Below are 20,231 nucleotides of genomic sequence, written 5' to 3'. Positions count from 1 at the left end.
AAGAATGAAATACCTCGTTTGCATGTAATGCTTCAAATTGCCCAAACCACTACCAATAAAATTATCGTTCATTCAATGCACGTGGTGGAAAATGTCACCCGTTTCACTCGTGCCCCCGAATGTCGGGAGATCCTTGCTTAAACAATTTTGAGCAAGTTGGACTATACGTGATATTGTGCGGGCTACATACCGGTTTCCCGCGTCTGCGAATTAGCCAGAGTGATGTAGTAAAATGCCCGCTCGCGCCTTGCGCGTGGCCTCTGCCGCTCGATGCTCTCTCCTCGAGAACCACTCATTACTGCCCTCGAGATGAAGCTTGTTGTCCTGCAGTGTTTTGCTCCGTATCCATATTTCTCGCAGACTCGATCATTGATTTCTGAAGCCGCCCTGTCCACCAGGTTTGCCATCGTCTATTCTATCCAGAGCTTCCATCATGACCACTGAGTTCCCGCGAATGACAACCATGCCAATGCGAACCTTCTCTCCTGACTGCTTCTCTTCAACCGCCTCATCCAGCACAATATTCAGGAAGACCTGTAGAGCATATCGACTCAGCTTGTTACCAAAATTGTGGTAAGAATATGCTTACATCGTAGCCTCTTAGCGTTCCCATAACCTTTCTGCTTCCATTGAGGGCGACAAACACGCGCTTGTCTAGATACTTCAACAGGTCAGAACCATGCTGCTCAAATATACATGACAGAAGCAGTTGTAGATAGCGGGACTTACCTTCTTAAGCTCCGGTTGTGCTTGAGGCATTGTGGAGAGCGCTCAACAGTCGTTCTTTGCAGAAGATTGGGCAGTCCAGCGGCCGTAACAGATGGTAAGCTCGGTAGAATAAAAAGACCCGCGTTGCGTACGAAATGGTGAACGCGCAGTGGATACCGACTTGACTGCAGATGAGAATTGTTGCTGCGGTCGGTTTTTTGGCCGCAAATGCGAAATGTGGTCTGTGCTGGACTTCCATGCAGGTCAGCGTGTTAAGGCAGGCGGACATCACGTATTGCCGCTGTCACTTGGCCAGACCAGCACCGTTCCTGGTCATTCCATCCTTTCCCATCCATACCACATCGACCAACAACTAGCTACATCTTCACGACCCCATCACTACGGCGACCTGCTGCCTAAACTTCTCTTGCAGCTTACTCAAAGAGCATTCGTGTTTTTGTCGAGCCTTGCGAACCCAGCAACTTACCGTACTTAGCGGCGCCATCCTCAAGGCCGCGTCGCAGTCATGCCTAGCGCTACAGGGCAGAACTGGGAGAAGTACCAGAAGAACTTCGCCGACGATGAGATCGAAGAGAAGAAGATTACACCTTTGTCCGACGAGTACGTGTAGCGACAGTCTGGTAACTTTGAAGGGCAGCGCATTTAACGGCAACAACAGGGATATCCAAGTGCTAAAGACATACGGCGCCGCACCTTATGCATCGGAGCTTAAGAAACTCGAGAAAGAGATCAAAGACAAGCAAAGCGCTATCAACGAGAAGATTGGTATATAGACCGGAGTGGACGATAGCTTATGGGCGCAGCCTGCTGACAAACATGTACTACAGGCGTCAAAGAGTCAGACACGGGTCTCGCACCACCACATCTTTGGGACATTGCAGCCGACAGACAACGGATGCAAGAAGAGCAGCCGCTGCAGGTCGCAAGATGTACGAAAATCATCGCCGACGAAAACCCAGAGAAGAACAAATATGTCATCAACGTCAAGCAGATAGCGAAGTTCGTCGTCAACTTGGGCGAGCGTGTCAGTCCTACAGATATCGAGGAGGGCATGAGGGTCGGGTGCGTATTTATTCCTCTCGACCGTCTACGTTTAGGTGAACGTACTGACGTAGGTGAAGTGTCGACCGCAACAAGTATCAGATCCTTCTACCACTGCCACCTAAAATCGACCCGTCGGTGACGATGATGACTGTTGAAGACAAGCCAGACGTGACCTACGGCGACGTTGGCGGTTGCAAAGAACAAATTGAAAAGCTAAGAGAAGTTGTTGAGATGCCTCTCCTTTCTCCCGAACGGTTTGTCAATCTGGGTATCGATCCACCAAAAGGCGCACTTTTGTACGGGCCGCCTGGCACCGGCAAGACACTGTGCGCCCGTGCCGTTGCAAACAGGACGGATGCTACCTTCATCCGCGTCATCGGATCTGAGCTTGTGCAGAAGTACGTAGGTGAAGGAGCCCGCATGGTGCGCGAGCTGTTCGAAATGGCCCGAACCAAGAAAGCATGTATCATCTTCTTCGACGAAGTCGATGCTATCGGTGGTGCACGTTTCGATGATGGCGCGGGTGGCGATAATGAAGTCCAGCGTACCATGTTGGAGCTGATCACACAGTTGGATGGTTTCGACGCTCGCGGCAATATCAAAGTCATGTTTGCCACGAACAGACCGTCGACACTTGATCCGGCGCTCATGCGCCCCGGCCGTATTGATCGTAAGATTGAATTTTCGCTGCCGGACATGGAAGGTCGCGCAAACATTCTGCGCATCCACGCGAAGAGCATGAGCGTCGAGCGCGATATCAGATGGGAGCTGATTTCACGGTTGTGTCCCAACAGTACGGGTGCGGAGTTGAGGTCTGTGGCGACTGAGGCGGGTATGTTCGCCATTCGGGCAAGAAGGAAGGTTGCTACCGAGAAAGACTTCCTTGCTGCAGTGGATAAGGTTATCAAGGGTAATTTGAAGTTCAACTCGACGGCTACATACATGCAGTACAATTAAGCGGCGTGAACATGCGCTATATTTTGTGACTTTGCATTAGCGGGCGCTTTACAAGAGTCGGGCACATGGAACTTTTGCCTAAGGGTTGTACGTATCGTTTTGATGCTATAGTCAAGCATCATAGGCTCAACATGCAATCAACTACATCAAGCATCACGATTAGAAACTTTACATCCCCGTGCGTTGGAACTATAAATTCAACGGTTCAGCGGCTATTCTCTGGTTGGGGAGATTGTGCGGTTTTGATTTTCAGTCTCTACCCAGCTTCCCGTGGACAAAAACGAGGCCCTAGCTACAGTACATTGTTCTCAAAGCTTACTCGGCTGCTTGAGCTGCGCTTCGTACGACTGGATGAGCAACCACGCGACCTCAGCAAACGGTTTCATCTGCGCACCGTACTCCGACGCCCTCGCGCTGCTCGCCTGCCTAGCGGCATATCTGGCCGCGATGCCTTGCATGATGATGCAGGCCCTGTACACGCCGAAGGCGTCTGCCCACTTGATCTCGGGCCTGGGATCCCACCCGGCGGCAGCCTGGTACCAGTCCAGACATTGATCCTTGGTTGGCAGACCAGGCAAAGGGTTCACAAACGAGTTGTTGACGCGGCCGGCCTTTCGCGCGAGCGGGATCTCGGCCATGGTCCAAGGGTTCAACAGGTTCGCAAGGTCGGACAGCGGGTGGCCGATCGTAGCCATCTCCCAGTCCAGGATGCCGATGACGCGCGGCTCGGTCTTGTGGAAGACGACGTTGTCGATCTTGTAGTCGCCGTGAACGAAGGTGCCTCGGTCCTTGGGCTGCAGCGCCGCGTTGCTGAAGAACTTCACCATCTCCTCGTAGTGGGGGATCTTCCCCACGGGCACGCCGGTGTCCTTGTCTCGCGTGGCAGCCTGGGCCTCCTGGATCGTGGCGAAGGTCTTGAGCTGTCGGTTGTAGAAGCCCGTGGGTTTGCCGAACGAGGCGAGGCCGACGCTCGCCGGCTTGACGCTGTGGAACTTGGCGAGGGTCTCGACGGCGCTCTTCCACCTGCGGACGTCTCGTTAGCACCTCGCTGCATTCACGAAGCCTTGACTTGAACACTCGTACATGGCGGTGCGCTCCTCGGGCGAAACGCCGGGTAATGCCGGGTCCTCGATGATTCTGCCGTCCAAGAACTCCATGATGTAGAAGGGCGTGCCGATGATGCTGCTGTCTTCGCAAAGCACGTATGCCTTCGGCACGTTGACGTCCGTGTTCTCGAGCGCGTGAATGATCCTGTACTCTCTCTCGACCTTGTGCGCCGTGGCAGAGAGCAGCTTTCCTGGAGGCTTCTTTCGCATCACGAAGCGCGTGCCCGTCTTGTCGGTGATCTGGTACGTAGGATTGGACTGTCCATAGCCGAACTAAGCAACCGAATACAAAGGTCAGCATCATCGTCCCCAAGACCGATCGATTGCATGTACACAAAGGCGTGCACGAGAGCGCACGCGACCCCACGAACCTGCTTGACGGTGATCGGTACTTGGATCTCCTTGACATTGTCGGCGATGTAGCGCTCTAGCGCAGCAATGTCTATCGGCTGCCGTATCTCGCCAGCCATGTTTGTGACGGGCTAGCTAAGTGTGAGCATGAGGATTGCGAGTGGCCATCTTTTTCCAATTGATGTACGTCTCCACGGCATTGGTATCCTTGCCGATGAGGGCCCAACTCTGCCGAGGTAGCGCAACTCACTTATGCGGGCGGTTGGACGTGCTCCAGGCTGGGCAAGGCTGCGCTGGAGCCCCCGCCTTGGCCAGGAACACCGTCTCTCTTCGCTTCGGCCAAACTTCCCCAGCGTTGGACCATCAACCAAAGTCAGATAGCCAGTTCCCGAAGCACAGTCAGATCGACAAGGGAACTGGAGCTCGTCACGTGAGAGCACGTTCCTGGGAGATCGTCCCACGAACGTCGTATACTTTGTAAGTTCTGAGAAAATGGCCGCTGCGAAGGGGGGCAGTGTGCCCACAAGAGCCTGGAATGGTGAACATGGTTCAAGCGAAAATTGAACGTAAATATGTAAAGTGCCTCTGTGCGATACATCGCTGCAAGTCCTTTCCAGTTTTCCAGCCGTTAACGCCGCCATTCTTCCTTGCTTTCCAAATTCGCTCTCGTCTTTGTCGTTCGAATGTGAACCTCCCCATGGAGAATTCCGATAGCTTGAACCACGTGCTCGAACGCTTTGCTACTCATAAGTTAGGGTGCCTCGTTGCGAATGCGGCGTCTAGGCACCTACTTTGGAGTCGCAACGACTGGTTCCATCTCTAATAACTGCTGCAACCTGAGGCGAACTGATCATGACTCTCGAAAACAGCCAGGGCCGGACAGATTTTAGGTACAGTTCGCTACCAAGCGCGGAGCACACGAGAATACTTGTACTTTCGCCAGGGAGTGGAGGGAATAAGCTGGCTTGCAAGCTGGAAGTTGTTGAGTTGGGTAAAATTGAGAACGACTACACTGCCCTTTCGTATGTTTGGGGCGATCCTACCCTTACAACTGATATCTTTTGCGATGGGAAGCCATTGCAGATAACCCTCAGCCTTGCCGAGGCGCTGCTAGAGTTGCAAGACCCCACGACCGAGGTGCGGCTGTGGGCTGATGCAATTTGCATCAATCAGGGTGATAAGGAAGAGAAGAATCAGCAGGTCACGAATATGTGGACCATATACGCGCTTGCAAAGCATGTCATAGTCTGGCTCGGGCGGGATAATGAAGGTATTGCCAGCGATTGCTTTGACCTGATCATCAGCACGAACGCCTACTTGGATGGGGAGCTTTCTCTATACGAGGAGTGGTCGAAAATACCAATCCTTGCTAAGCCGTACCCCATCTGCGATAGCCAATCGCGGTGGAATAACGTCCGCAAAATGCTTTCGCTTCCTTGGTTCCAGCGTGTGTGGGTGATCCAAGAAGCCAGTTTAGCAAAGAGCTGCACTGTGCGCTGGGGTAAATCCGAGCTGGACTTTGCTCACATCATGGAGCTGGCTCTTTGGCAGCTGCATCGTGAAGACGTGACCGAAGTTACGGGCGCTCTTGGTCTCTTTCGGCTTATGAACCAATTCAGAAGCATCTACTCCACCTACGTAAATTCGATCACATGGAGAAGCAACCTTCCGCTTATAAGAAATGATGACCATTCTGGCGAGCTGTTTGCCGATCTGCTGTATGCGACGAGTGGCATGTCTGCGACGGACAAAAGAGATCATGTCTTTGCGTTTCTTGGTAGCCCACTTGCCTTTCGAGACGATGGGCGACTTCTCCTGAAACCAGATTATAACAAGGACCTGTGTGATGTGTATTTTGATCTGGCCTGCTCCCTCCTGCAACATCCAAGAGAATCGCCCTTTGTGCTCTCGCGTGTGAAGCACTTTTCTCAAGACAGTTTGGTTCAGCCGGGCTTCCCCAGCTGGGTTCCCCGCTGGGACTGCATCCCTGAGTTTACCATCTCACGACATTACTTCTGGTTTCGTGCTGGAGGCGAACGTTCTGGCTTCAAACCTGTCGTACAGGACGACAGGTCTCTGGCAGTGCAGGGAATATTCATCGGATCGATCACGTACACCTCCCCTGTTATACAAAAGCATAACATTGGGACCGACTTTGAATCCTGGGACGAAGAGTATCACTCAGCTCAAATTCCTTTCATCGATAGATTGTCTGAGGAGGCCTTCAACGCGACGAAGGCCTCGTTACCGAAAAATGAGTTTGAGAAAGAACTTGCATGGACTCTAGTTCGCGAGTTCCCACATCTGCCCGGAAAGGCTTGCGATGCCGAATATATGTGCGAGTTCGACGCCTATCGGAAGCTGGTAAGAGCCGTAGCGGCCTCTTCTGGCAGTGACGTCCCACCTTCCAGTGCAATAGACCAGGAGAGGTACCCGCGGAATTTCACAGGCCGCTTCTACAACTACTGCAACGATTTGCGTTTTGGGATTTTGAACTCGGGCCGATTTAGTCTCGTTCCATCGGTTGCCAAACCAGGCGACTTGTTATGCGTTATCCTGGGCGTTCCTGTGCCCATGACGTTGAGACTCACGAAAGAAGGGAAATACAATCTCGTGGGAGAGTCGTATGTTCGCGGCATCATGGCCGGCGAAGTTTTCGTGCCTGGCGCAGTCGAAGCAATGACGGTGGAGCATGAAACGGTCATTCTGATTTAATCGTGGGCCTAAGGATCTGGGGAAGGCATTTCATTTATATGGGCTGGATACAGCCATCTCCGAGATTGGCTTTGATCGCTCATAATTCACGATCTAACGAGAGCCAACTACCCATGCTTACGGCAGTTGCGCTAGTAAATAAAGTGTAATACAATTAACACAATCGCCTCAAGCTGTCTAGTTGACAACCCCATCCACTGAGCCGAGCTGGTTAACGCGACAGTCATGCCCTTCTCTCCAACCCCATTTTGTGCTCATGATCGTCGTTGTTGCGAAGCGGAACCGTCAGAGCCAAAAACACATACCATTTACAGTGGTGCAGACAGTATTCTGGCCGTGTGATATGCTCTTTAGAGGGAGTGACAGGGCCATATCTTAGGAAACAAAGCAAGGAGCGAGTTTGACGCATAGGACGCAGTGGAGAGATGACACCACACATGGACTCCAATAGCCGAATTTGATGCCGTCATGTTCCAGGAGCTGAACGCACGCATATTGTACACCTTGAGAATGCAGGGAAACCCTCGGCAAGGCTGTATTCGAGGCTGTATCACGTGACCTCGGGAAAAGCGTAAGTCGAGTTAGGCCGTAAGCGTTCTCAGCTTCTGCTCCTCGTCCGCTGGGATCAGCCCATGCGTAAGAGTCGACGAATGTGACGAGGCCGTTGACAGCACCACCAAGCGTAGTGTGCACGGTGTTGGCTGGCCCTTGTGCGACGGCTGCCGCGGAGAGAGACATGCACTGTCTGACACGGCTTGGGTGCTGCTGCGATGGTAGGTAGCACAGCGGTCCCTTCGTAACGCTGCGGCACGTACAGTGTCAAACAGGGGGATTCTCAACGCCAGTGGGAGCCCCAGGGCGCTAAGTAGCGGGCAGCGCCAGCGGCCGCGCGCATCGAGCGGATGGCTTGGCTGGACAGGTAAACACGGCAGGCCGGAGCAGCCCCGTCGCCGTCCTGCTCAGCTGAAGAAGCACGCATCCTGGCCAGGCTAGAGGACGAAGCTGTACGTTAGCAGCGAGCGGTCGACGGTGCGCGAGGCTTGATTCGCAAATAAGCAACTCTGGTCCACCGGCTCCCAATTCGCCAGCGTCTTGGCGGCGATCAAATCAAGGCCAAAACCCGGCCTCCTGTGCGCGCACACAATCGACGCCCTTCCCCCTGGCCGAGCACGCTGCGTGAACTGGCATGATCCTCTTCGTCGAGCCGCGACAACCACACGAATCCCTCCACAGCAGCACAACGTCCGATTGCCAGCTCGCGTGTTGAGGCCTCTTCCTTCCATGGCACCACCATGAACGCGGCCGGGAGTAACCTGCAGACGCCGCGTCGTCTGGGCGCTCCGCGTCCGTCGCTCGTCGGCGGCATAAACACAGCGAGCTCGCCAAACCTTTCCGCGGCCGCTGCGGTTGCGAGGAAAGCCTCCTTACAAGCTTTAACCGGAGGTTCTGCATCCGCCAAGATGGGAGGCGGAGACGGTCACGACATTCAAATCGGCGACACCGTCGACGTGCCCGGCGGCATGCACGGCACCGCCAAATTCATAGGCCCCATTGCTGGCAAGAACGGCGTTTTTTTGGGCGTCGAGCTTGCCAAACAATACGCTCACAAGGGCAAGAATGACGGCGACGTCGACGGGTATGTGGTGCCAGTCAGGCCTTGCCTTGCACTCCGTGATTCTTCGAGAAAATGCTGACGTATCATACCAAAAAATAGTGTACGCTATTTTGCTACTTCTGTGCCCAACTCCGGTATTTTTCTGCCTCTACACAGAGCAACCAAGCGCGAATCGATATACGACGAATTTCCGCCGACACCCACCACACCGTCTTACAGTTCCTTCGACCTCGCATCGCCAAATGGAATGCCCAAGTTCTCTCAGTCAGTGGGCCCAGGGGCACGGCCACCTAGTCCCTCCTTCAAACCGAAGCAGGGACGACCGTCTCTGCCACGTCCGGAATCTCCTTTGCGAAAGGTGCCAACATTGGCACCGACTCCAGGCAAATTGCCGTCTCTGTCAAAGAGCCAGATAGGGACGCCACGACCTGCCGCGAGTCCAGCGCCAGGACGTAGCGTACCGAAGTCACGAACGCCAGGACCTTACTCGAGAAATAATTCGCGCCTAGGCGTGCGAGGCGACGAAAGTACGGAGACGACCCCCACGCCCGCTGTTCCCCCAACGCGGAGTAGCGATGGCTCCGCAGCAGGATCGGGCGCGAGCGTGAATTCGACCTTCACTCCCCTCACCAGACGGTCTACGGATAATGCTGAAGACGAGATCAAGAGGCTGAAGAAGCAGCTGCAGGAAAGGGACAAGCAGCTAAAGGAGCAAGCAGCCAGCCTAGCTGAAATGGAAGCCAGCTTGGCCGAACTCGAGAACCTGAAAGGACTCGACGATCTTGGTGGCCATGCTCGCAACAATAGTGGCGCTAGTGGTTTAAAGGATGCAGACGCTGCTCAGCTCCGAGCTATCATCAGGGAGAAGAACGAAAGAATCGCCATGCTGACTGCGGAATTTGACGCCCACCGAGCGGACTTCCGTAGCACGATCGATACCCTGGAGATGGCCAGCACCGAAACGGAGCGTGTGTACGAAAAGAAGGTGGAGGAGCTGCTGGCGGAAATCCGCGAACTGCAGGCGAATCAAGAAGAAGTCTCTAGCATGACCCAGCAGATCAAGCAGGTCGAAGAAATTGTAGCTGAGCTCGAAGAGGGCGTCGAAGATGCGCGTCGGAGCGAAGCCGAAGCTCGAGCTGAAGTCGAGTTCCTTAGGGGAGAAATTGAGAGGACTCGTGCCGAACTGAAGCAGGAGCGCGAAAAGGCTGCAGAAGCTTTGAAGAGCGCCGAGGCTGCGGTAGGCTTGGGAAGCCAGGATTCTCGTGACAAGGAACAAATGCAGGATGAGATCCGGGGTCTTCGAGCCATCATCCACTCTCTAAGCTCAGGAGGTGGTAGCCCTGCGGTTGAACGCCCAGCTCTGAATCGTTCCGTATCAGAGGGTATGTCACTTGAAGAACAGACCATGATGAAGGCTACCATTGAACGTCTTGAACGGGAAAAGAAAGAGCTACAAGGCCTCATTGAGAGAAAGAATTTTCATGAGGAAGAACTCGAGCGGGAGGTGGAAAGATTGAAGGGAATCGAGCAACGCGCTAGCGTCATCAGCAACGGCCTCTCCGACCGCACTGCCGTCCAAGACAAGAGGTCGTCTGCTCGTGACTCGAAAGGCACCGTTGTGAATTGGCGAGGGTCAAGCGGACGCATCGAGGCCATGGCTCCACATGCAGAGGCAGACACACAGAGTGTGAGTACGGGTAGCGGTATTCTCTGGTGCGAGATCTGCGAGACCAGCGGACACGATATCCTCACATGTACCAGCATTGACAAGGTTTCAACGAATGGCGGCAACGAGCATGACATGGACGCGTTGTCAAGGCATATGCAGAAGGCGTCCATCTCCTCACTTGACCCGGACAAACCAAAGCCCCTGGCTACGTCCTTGCACAAGAAGCCCTCAATTGGTAACCTGCCAGCAGCCAGTAGCACTCCTCCAACGGCCCCGCTGCCCAACCCTTACAAGCTGGGCGACAGCGTCGCTGCTGGGAAGGACGGCACAAAAGACCCGAGCAAGTGGTGTGCCCTCTGTGAGAGAGACGGACACGACAGCATCAACTGCTCATTCGAAGACCAGTTCGGTTAAGACTGCTTATCGGCACCTGGATGGAAAGCGAGAGACACGCAGCATTTGGGTTGCGATGATGGGATGGAGTCACAGAGCATATTTTTGCGCCGCTATGATCGATATCCATGTACCACTACGTGACGACATCTTGATTTCTTTTTTCTTCGAACGTATTTCCCCGTCGCCAAGTTGGCTTGAGTCTCGAATACCTGGCGGTTTGGTTGGCATGGCGGTGCGTGCGGACATTCTCATGCATCCGGTTAGCGTTCTAGATGCACAAAGTACTTCTGCCTAATAGATTCTTTTATGTGCCCTCCTAACAACCGTGTACAACGAACCTGTGCAATATTCTTGCTCAGTCGAATGTGGCATCTTGTTCGCAATTTTCGTTTGGGAAAGTTTTCAAAAGGAACTAAGCGAGCAGCATATGCAACGCTCTTCTGGCTCTCCTTTCGTCGCACCAAAGCTCATTTGCTTAGCCTTACGACGACAGGGATCAGGCTCCAATAAAACGCGATGATCCAACTGCGGAGACGGAGCATGTACTGCCCCGTCTCGATTCACGAATACGAATATGTGCGGAACCATTTGGATTTCTGCTGCCTGGCGCTATCTTGCATTCATACAAAAGCTGGGAGTAATGATTGCTCGCCCGTCAGCAAAGCCGCATCGCACTCGTTCAATGAAGGCTTTATCATCCAATTCTGCCAAAAGGAATGGTCTAGCGGTTCACCAAAAATCATGGGAGCAGCTTTGACGTATACTCTGTTCACATTTGTGGCATATGTTGTCTATGGGTTCGTCCTATCTTGGTATACGGAGTATCGATTCCGGCAGTTTGCGCGCCTCAATGGCTGCGAAGACCCAGTCCGCAATCTTAACAAGCTACCGTGGGGGATAGACGGTCTGTATCGCGTCATCACAGCTGTTTCGCACGGGGAAGACATCTTGGACGATCTCGTCATCCCGGCATTCAGGGCGTTGAATGCTTACACAACGGAAGGCACTGGTCTATTTGGCCAGAAGATGACGACCACGATCGAGCCGCGGAATATACAGGCATTGCTGGCCACCAACTTCAAGGACTTTGGTACTGGGGAGCGGCGGAGCAAGCAGTTTGGAGCTCTGTTGGGCTACAACATATTCACCTCGGACGGCGAGTTCTGGGCGCACAGCCGAGCGATGTTCAGACCGCTGTTCAATCGCGAGCAGATCAACGACTTAGAAGAAACGGATCGAGCTTCGAAAATATTGATCGACGTGCTTCCAAAGGGCTCGGACGGATGGACGGATGCTTTCGACCTCATGCCATATTTCTATCGTTTCACACTCGACACCGCAACCGCGTTCCTGGTCGGGCACACGACCGATTCACAACTCGCAGCCGCGGGCAGACCGACCGGCGAGCGCCAGCAAAGCGGCATCACGGAGATGGCGGCCGACCAAGAGTTCATGGACTCGTTCACCGTCGCACAGGAATGGCTCAGCTGGAGGATCCGGCTGCAGGGACTGTACTGGGTTGTCCAGTCGCCGCGGTGGTGGAAAGCAACTGCGAACGTGAGGAAGTACGTCAACCACTACGTGAAAATGGCCTTGGACCAGAAGGCGCGAGAGGAGCGCTCGGGCAAGAGGGTGGAAGATGGACGCAGATACAATTTGCTGAGGGAGCTCGCGGAGGAATGCAGGGATCCCATTGAGTTAAGAGATCAGTTGCTCGGTACGGCAGTTGAAGGATCTGCCCTTTTCATCAGCTGACCGATGGCGTTTCTTTAGGCATCTTGGCTGCTGGTCGAGACACCACAGCGGCACTGCTGTCATGGGTGTTCGTCGAGCTCGCGCGCAATCCGAAAGTCTACACGAAGCTGCGGCGCGTCATTCTCGAAGAGTTTGGAGACGGATCGTCGGATCTGAACAAGCCAAGCTTCTCCAAGCTTAAGGCCTGCGGTTATCTTCAGCACGTCATCTCGGAAACCTTGCGCTTACATCCTCCCGTGCCCTTCAACAACCGGCAGGCAATCAGAAACACAACGTTGCCGACGGGTGGTGGTCCTGACCAGGACAAGCCGATTGCTATTCGTAAGGGTCAGATTGTCAACTTTACCGTCTATGGGATGCAAAGGCGGAACGACTTGTGGGGGGAGGACGCAGACACCTTCATCCCCGAACGCTGGGAGGGAAGAAAGATGGACTGGAGTTTTTTGCCCTTCTCGGGCGGTCCTAGGATCTGTCTTGGCCGTACGTGCCTTCCTCTGCATAGAAACTTTGCACCGCAAGCTAACATATCTACCGAAGAACAATACGCCATCACAGAAGCGAGCTTTCTCATCGTGCGCCTGCTTCAAAGGTTTGACGCTGTAGAATGGCTGGGCGAAACGGGCCGAATCACGAAGGCTTATGGTTTGATCATGTATCCTGCCAAGGGGGTCCCAGTGCGATTCCATAAGGCTTAAGGCTATTCTAGGCACTGAATGTCAAAAGGGACTAGTATCCTTGGTAGGATTATGGATTTCATGATGAGAACAGCAAAGGAAACACCTGTGGATGACGTATCAGAGATGCACTCTTGTTCTCAACTCGTGACTTTCAGATATCTACGTTCTTTCATCTATTGCTGTGTATTATGGAAGTTTATAAATCAAGTCCATACTCTTTGGTGATGCGCTCCGCGGCCGACTCGCCAATATAATAGCCAGTACTCACTGTATGGCAATTAGGAAGGAATGGAGTGACCGACAAGTCCGCCACTCTCAGCCCTTCCAAACCCTTGACCCTGAAGTCTGTGGTCACAACAGCAGTCGGATCATCAAGTTTACCCATCATTGCAGTGCATGAAGGGTGAAACGTCGTGCTGCCGTAATTTTTAACATATTCTTCGAGGTCTTCATCACTATCTGACGGTGGCACGTGAAACGGACCAATGATGTCGGGAGAATGAGTTGGGTTATATAGCCAATGATAGACTTTGCGCATGCCATCCAGTAAAGCCACGCGGTCAAAAGGATGCGACAAAAACTTGGGATCAAGAACAGGTGGGTCGGCTGGATCGGCAGACTTTAAGCTTACCGTCCCACGAGATTGGGGTACCATACCAAAAGTCATTGCCGAGTTGTATGTCTTTGACGGATCAAAGCCAGGAAGCGGGAATGTTGGAACGCAGCCAGCAAATTCGTACGTTGGGATCGTCGGCTTCATGAGATACGCTTGGACGTCCTCCGGTAGCTCTTTGAATTCTTTGGACTCATACACCGATGTGCTGCCTTTGTCGAAGCCGACGACAGCAGAATTGCACAAGATGCTGAGAGGTCCTGTGCCATCAAGTTCGAATTGTCTACGAGCAGCTTCCATGGCTGCTGGCGCCAACCATGCAGGACGTTCATCAAATCCTGGCTTCTGTTCAACGATCATCGGCATGAATAGGTGATCTTGCAGGCCGATGCCTACTGGTAGATCTGCGAGGATTGGAATACCGTGCCTATTGAGCTCAGCCGCAGGACCGACGCCGCTTAGCATCAGAAGTTTCGGGGAGTCAAGGGCGCCGGCACTCAGAATCACATCCTTTTCCGCGTAATAGTCATTTCCTCCAGCTCGGATACCGACTGCTCTCTTTCCCTCAAACAGGATTTTAGTTGCGAAAGCATTTGTGACAATTTCTAGATTTTTTGGAGGTTTCTCAAGATATGCGGTTTTCGCAGTCGTTCGCCGTGAATGTGACCCAGTGGTGGCTCCAACTGCAATACCGATGGGGTCCCCACTGTTTCCGTCCATATTTTTCTTCCATCCCATCTCATATCCAGACAAGAGAGTTCTCTCCTGGATATTTTCCCATCGTAGTGGGTCCGTAATCTTGACAGGTCCATCGGTTCCGTGGTTTTCAGGTCTCCAGTCGGCATACTTCTTGTGCATTTCTGTTTGTATGGGGGCGAAACCTTCAAGCTTTTTGAAACGTCGTTCAGCATTTTCCCAATTATAGAAGTCGTCGCCAACGCGACGAGCCCATTCATCAAAGTCGTCTTTCGGGCCTCTTGTATAGAAGCAGTAGTTGATAGCCGAGGAGCCACCTAGGCCTTTTCCGCGAGGACAGGCAAGTTTGCGGTTACCTAGGTGCTCTTGTGGCTCCGTCTGATACTGCCAGTCATATTCGGGAAAAAGTTTAGATGTCATGAACCTATTGATTGATATCAGCAAGCTTATGTCCTTATTAGTGAGTTCACGCTTGCCTGTCTGCAATTAGAGTGGCATTGGCATCATCATTTTTGCCTCCTGCTTCAAGAATGAGAACTCTGGGCGCAGAGCTTGTAGTGGCAAGGCGATAGGCAAGCGATGCCCCAGCAGGTCCGGCTATACACTTTCTTAACGATCAAGCGGATTAATTCGAGTGAAAGACGTACCTCCAACGATAATGAAGTCGTATTTCATCTTAACCTAAAGGAGTCTTGGGAAGCGATGTCACGTTGCTTTCCTTGACCAATGTCACTAGAATATAATTTTTGGCTTATTGTAACAGGTGATACGCCACTTGGAAGAAGAGACCTAATTTATAGTCGTCGAACACTTCGGCAACTCAGGAGGAAAATTTCACCGTAGTAAGACATTCTAGAAACGAGAAATGTTCCTAATCCTCTAAGCGCGTCGTTTGTGTTTTGATCTTATGTTCAAAGCACCTTGTGATGGCTCAAGGTGTCAGACTACAGGCGGTAAGCGCTGATTTGCCAAGACACCCCAACGGCCAACGTAGTCTTCCGTTCCATCTTTGGATGGCGTTCGATGCACCAAAGGAGCATGAAATACCTCATGACGCAAGCACTGTCATATCATTTCGCTGAAGAGTAACCCTGATTCTCCGCGGCATATACAAATCGGCGAAGCTTCTTAGGTTTCGTATCCTCACAGAAGATCTGACATCAGACGAGCTTAATGCCGAGATGACTGATGCAAATTGTACAGTCATAAAAGGGTATAGCTTCTTCGTCTGGACTGACGAATGTCAGTCGGTCTTAATTCAAGAAGATGTTCCAACACTTCCAGTCTCTATTGCAACGAGCAATCGCGCGGAAAGCGTGTTCCAGCTGACAAAGTGAGATACGTTAGGTTGTCATCTTGGCATAGTGTAAAGCTTCAACTCCGGTGTGCGTTGGCCATTTTAGCAAATCTAAAAATGGTAAACATTTTCTGGAAGTTTTGTAGTAGAAGACGTGATTACCCAATGAAGCAGCCTTGGAAGTTGAGTGATTGAGCTAGCAGCACCAACAGGATGGAGAGGCAAAAATGGGCAACTCACTCCAATGGAAGTTGTAAGTTAGCCAACTCATGGCCACGGAGATACACGTGACTGGCAATGGATCAGGCCTTAAGGCGTGAAAATCCGAATACGTCTGAGACGCCCAGAACCTTTTCTAGTGATGACATATCAGTCAGAGCAAAAACCAAATTACAACCATAGCCCAATACGCATCTCCGCTGCGTTGAAGATGCTGACTGTGCATCTAATAAGCTATTGAATTTAAATCGAGCCACAGTCTCTTCCTGTCACAAGTAGTCGTGCGCGCATCTAGTGGCGACAAGTCGCAAAGACGCCAACGACCAGCTAGGCGACGACATTATTTTTTTTTTGCCTTTCCTTCTCTTGGTCTATCGTACTAGGCTCGCGACACGCTCTTGTCGTCATGGGAGTCCCTGCATTCTTTAGATGGCTCTCTGCCAAATATCCAAAGATCATCGCGCCCGTTGTGGAGGAATTACCTACAACTGTAGACGGCGTGGAGATACCCGCCGACACTACTCGTCCGAACCCAAATGGCGAGGAGTTTGACAACTTGTACTTGGATATGAATGGTATTGTGCATCCTTGTTCGCATCCAGAGGATAGAGAGCCCCCTAAAAACGAGGAGGAAATGATGGCTGCAGTGTTTGAATACACCAACCGTGTCGTCAACATGGTGCGGCCGAGGAAGCTGTTATATATGGCTGTTGGTATGTTTTATCACGAAGCACTATGTCAAAACCAGAATTCGTGCTCGTTCCGTATCATAATTTTGGGAAGTCTCGATCGTAGATCGTTTTGCTAACAGGACCGCAGATGGCGTAGCACCTCGCGCAAAAATGAACCAACAACGAGCTCGTCGCTTCCGAGCCGCACAAGAGAAACAGGAGGCCGATGAGAAAAAGGAGGAATTTCGCCAACTGATGCTAGGTTCGCAGAGAGCAGAAGCAACCGACGGCGAAGAAACAGACGAGCCTAAGAAAACTTGGGACAGTAATGTCATTACTCCAGGCACCCCATTTATGCGTCTTCTAGCTCAAAGCCTTCGTTATTGGGTTGCTTATAAGCTCAACACAGATCCCATGTGGGCTAATTTGAAGGTCATAATTTCAGATGCAACCGTTCCTGGCGAAGGCGAGCACAAGATTATGGAATTCATTCGTTCGCAAAGACGTTCGCAAGAGTTTGACCCAAATACACGCCACGTCATATATGGTCTCGATGCCGATCTGATTATGTTGGCTCTTTCTACGCATGAACCTCATTTTCGTGTTTTGCGAGAAGACGTCTTCTTCCAAGGGGGTCAGCAAAGACCTTGCAAAATCTGTGGCCAGAATGGTCACCGTGAGCAACATTGCCGTGGTGAAGCGAAGAAGAAGGACGGTGAGGTTGATGAGAAAGCTCGAGCACCTGTGCTGAAGCCTTTCCTTTGGCTTAAGGTCAATGTTCTGCGAGAGTATCTTGCCGAGGAGCTGACCGTTCCTCATCAACCCTTCCGTTTTGACCTTGAACGTGCGATTGACGATTGGGTTGCGCTTTGCTTTTTCGTCGGGAACGATTTCCTTCCTCACCTTCCAAGTCTCGCCATTCGCGAAGAAGGCATTGATATTCTTGTTGCTGCCTGGCGTGACAATCTACCGCTAATGGGAGGGTACATGACTAAAGATGGTACTGTCGAACTTTCCCGACTGCAGTTGATTTTACAGGCCTTGGCTAAACAAGAGGATGCTATTTTCAAGAAACGAAAGCAAATTGAAGACAAGCGAGAGGCAAATGCCAAACGGCGAAAATTGCAGGAAGAGCAGCGTAATGCAAATGGCTCTAACGACAGTACACCGACGAACCAGCATCGTGTTCGCCGCGGTGTTCAAGAAGACCACAGCAGCTATCCTACATTCGATCCCGCAGGAGCTGGCTGGAGTGTGCGCCAAATCACTCATGACATGATGGTTAACAAGAAAGCATCTTTTCAAGCACAAATCGCAGACACTGCAACTGCGAATAAAAGTGCCGCTGCCGTGCTTAAGGAAAGGCTGAAGCGGACTGCATCACAAGCGTCATTGTCTAGTACAAACGGTGAACAGGACAAGGACAGTCAAGATAACACGGACAACGGCAGTGTCATTGGATCTCCGACCGTCCTAGGAAAGCGGAAGGCCGATGTGTTAGATGAGAGTGAAGGCACTCCGGGACGTTCCACTCCACTCGCCCCATCTACTCCCAAGGGTTTGATAGAAAACCCACCTCCGGATACGGTTCGATTGTGGGAGGAGGGCTATCAAGATCGCTATTACGAACAAAAGTTTAAGGTAGATCCAAGGGATCTCGAATTTCGCCGCAAAGTTGCCAACGCGTACGTCGAAGGTGTTTGCTGGGTGCTGCTTTACTATATGCAAGGATGTGCTTCATGGGGCTGGTATTACCCTTATCACTACGCCCCTTTCGCTCAAGACTTCGTGGACATTGCAAACCTGAACATCAAATTTGAAAAGGGAACGCCATTCCGTCCGTACGAACAGCTCATGTCTGTCCTTCCCGCAGCATCAAGACATGCAATACCTGAGTTATTCCATCCGTTAATGACGGAGGAAGATAGCCCGATATATGACTTTTATCCGACTGACTTCGAGTTGGACCTAAATGGAAAGAAATTCGCCCATCAAGGAGTCGTACTCCTTCCCTTTATTGATGAGCAACGTCTGCTAAAGCACATGCACGAGCTATACCCCCAACTGACGGAGGATGAGAAAGTCCGAAACGACGTTGGCAAGGAACATCTATACTTCTCCACGAAGCACCCAATGTACAAGGAGTTGGCGCTCAACTGGTATACCAAGAAGCAAGGTGCAGCTAAGATCAACCTAAAGCCGAGGACGAGCCTAGGATTACTAGGAAAGGTTGAAAAAGACGAAAATTATATCCCTGACAGTGGATTATATTTCCCTTTGTCCAGCGCAAGCATGCCGAACCTGGAGGTTGATAATTCAATGAGGTATGTCATCATATCCTTTTCTTTATGATTTAAACAGTGTTGACTAGGGAATAGTGTAATCTACGAGATGCCAAAATCCACCCATATACATAAGTCTATGCTGCTTCGTGGGGTTATACTACCACCAGCTGAGCTTACGAGGGAGGACCTGCAAACTGTTCACAACAAGGCCGGAATGACGGGCCGTAATTTTGGTGGCGCACCTCTACGTGACAGCAGTGGAGGACGCATCAACTACGCTAATCCAATTTCTCAACATCTGAACCCAAACTTCGATCCGAGCCAGTTTACTCGTGCACCTCCACCGCCCCACATCGCAGCTCAGATGGGCTTCGTTCCTCCACCGCCTCCCAATTGGACCGGTCCCCCTGTGGGAGGACATGGTGGCAATCCTTATTCAAGCAGGAGCTATCAAAATAATCAGGGCTACCAAGGAGGACAGAACTACAACAGTGGATACCGTGGCGGTAGTAATCAAGGATACGATGGATACTGGGGCAATGGTAATCAGGCTTACGATAACCGGTACCAAAACCAATACCCTCCTCCCCCAATACCTCCACAACAAGGATACAATGGCTATGGGATGGGGAACAGGGATCGTAGGGATGGCTATAACGATGGGTACCGCGGCGCCCGAGGTGGCAGAGGCGGTCCACCACGGTACTAGCGTTTCAATTGTGTATATAGTGTCCACACAAATGTATCATAGCGCTCCTCGTTCTACGGGGGCATTTGCACGACATTGTTTACCTCCTGGCTTTGCTGATAACATTGCCGTGCAAGCTGCAGGCGATTCAAAATGTCAGGCATGAGATTGTACACATCAAGTACGTACCTTTTGACGACCGTCATCATCCAGTCAGTGACTGTATAAAAATCTACACCAGTACCATGTAGACAAACAGCAGAGGCTCATCCAAAATGGTGTTCCTCCAGGAATTTCCCCGCAAGAAATGCCAGGACGCTACTTCGCAAGCCTGGCGCGAAAGCCAGGTCAGGGAGCGAAATCAAGAGGCTAACTTGGAGCCCGGTTTAGAACAGCCGAACGATGACTCGCCGAGTAGTAGTAGTAGTAGCAGTAGTAGTTTAGCTTGCAACAGCGAAGAGCTAACCCCCGCGCTTGCAACGGCGATCGCGAGGCCGGCGGTAGTTTAGTGCTATCTTTCTTCGAACGTTTACGTGACGCCGATCAGTGTCCTCGACGCTGCTCCTGATGACGGCGTGCGGATGGATACAAGAATCCGCGAGACCGCTCCGATCGGATCCGGGAAACGTTCAGCGTGAAAAAAAAAAAATAAAAAAAATAAAAAAAAATAAAAAAAATAAAAAAAATAAAAAAAATAAAAAAAATAAAAAAAATAAAAAAAATAAAAAAAATAAAAAAAATAAAAAAA

The 20,231-nt window shown here is 51.6% G+C and overlaps 7 protein-coding genes across 8 annotated transcripts; 4 read left to right on the top strand and 3 right to left on the bottom strand.

Moving 5' to 3' along the window:
* Positions 1-12: 12 nt before the first annotated feature.
* PV09_01531 (small nuclear ribonucleoprotein G) lies at positions 13-949 on the bottom strand. The gene is made up of 3 exons (XM_016354433.1): positions 730-949; positions 590-661; positions 13-534 (listed from the first exon to the last, which is right to left on the bottom strand). The coding sequence occupies exons 1-3, from the start codon at positions 757-759 to the stop codon at positions 367-369; spliced, it is 270 nt and encodes an 89-aa protein (XP_016217445.1). The 5' UTR covers positions 760-949; the 3' UTR covers positions 13-366.
* A 66-nt stretch (positions 950-1,015) lies between these two features.
* On the top strand, positions 1,016-2,945 carry PV09_01530 (26S protease regulatory subunit 7). The gene is made up of 4 exons (XM_016354432.1): positions 1,016-1,329; positions 1,388-1,494; positions 1,557-1,791; positions 1,851-2,945. Exons 1-4 carry the CDS (start codon positions 1,235-1,237, stop codon positions 2,728-2,730), a joined length of 1,317 nt encoding a protein of 438 aa, XP_016217444.1. The 5' UTR covers positions 1,016-1,234; the 3' UTR covers positions 2,731-2,945.
* On the bottom strand, positions 2,932-4,408 carry PV09_01529 (uncharacterized protein). The gene is made up of 3 exons (XM_016354431.1): positions 4,208-4,408; positions 3,814-4,109; positions 2,932-3,753 (listed from the first exon to the last, which is right to left on the bottom strand). The coding sequence occupies exons 1-3, from the start codon at positions 4,304-4,306 to the stop codon at positions 3,039-3,041; spliced, it is 1,110 nt and encodes a 369-aa protein (XP_016217443.1). The 5' UTR covers positions 4,307-4,408; the 3' UTR covers positions 2,932-3,038.
* Positions 4,409-8,194: 3,786 nt separating this feature from the next.
* On the top strand, positions 8,195-10,600 carry PV09_01528 (uncharacterized protein; the record flags this gene model as incomplete). The annotated part of the gene is made up of 2 exons (XM_016354430.1): positions 8,195-8,538; positions 8,617-10,600. 2 exons carry the CDS (start codon positions 8,195-8,197, stop codon positions 10,598-10,600), a joined length of 2,328 nt encoding a protein of 775 aa, XP_016217442.1.
* Positions 10,601-11,323: 723 nt separating this feature from the next.
* On the top strand, positions 11,324-13,032 carry PV09_01527 (uncharacterized protein; the record flags this gene model as incomplete). The annotated part of the gene is made up of 3 exons (XM_016354429.1): positions 11,324-12,299; positions 12,356-12,817; positions 12,875-13,032. The coding sequence occupies 3 exons, from the start codon at positions 11,324-11,326 to the stop codon at positions 13,030-13,032; spliced, it is 1,596 nt and encodes a 531-aa protein (XP_016217441.1).
* Positions 13,033-13,177: 145 nt separating this feature from the next.
* Positions 13,178-15,848, bottom strand: PV09_01526. 2 transcript variants are annotated; one of them, XM_016354428.1, is made up of 4 exons: positions 15,783-15,848; positions 14,971-15,731; positions 14,800-14,920; positions 13,178-14,747 (listed from the first exon to the last, which is right to left on the bottom strand). In XM_016354428.1, exons 2-4 carry the CDS (start codon positions 14,996-14,998, stop codon positions 13,211-13,213), a joined length of 1,686 nt encoding a protein of 561 aa, XP_016217440.1. In that variant the 5' UTR covers positions 14,999-15,731; positions 15,783-15,848; the 3' UTR covers positions 13,178-13,210. The 2 variants fall into 2 exon arrangements, with proteins under 2 accessions (XP_016217440.1, XP_016217439.1); XM_016354427.1 differs by having other exon boundaries at positions 14,971-15,848.
* A 131-nt stretch (positions 15,849-15,979) lies between these two features.
* PV09_01525 (uncharacterized protein) lies at positions 15,980-19,685 on the top strand. Its single transcript, XM_016354426.1, has 3 exons — positions 15,980-16,552; positions 16,659-18,834; positions 18,889-19,685. Exons 1-3 carry the CDS (start codon positions 16,246-16,248, stop codon positions 19,502-19,504), a joined length of 3,099 nt encoding a protein of 1,032 aa, XP_016217438.1. The 5' UTR covers positions 15,980-16,245; the 3' UTR covers positions 19,505-19,685.
* Positions 19,686-20,231: the final 546 nt, after the last annotated feature.

This window comes from Verruconis gallopava, assembly GCF_000836295.1.
Source record: "Verruconis gallopava strain CBS 43764 unplaced genomic scaffold supercont1.4, whole genome shotgun sequence".
NCBI lineage: Eukaryota > Fungi > Ascomycota > Dothideomycetes > Venturiales > Sympoventuriaceae > Verruconis > Verruconis gallopava.
The sequence above is the reverse complement of the archived record's forward strand: the minus strand, read 5'-3'. Positions and strand labels throughout refer to the sequence as shown.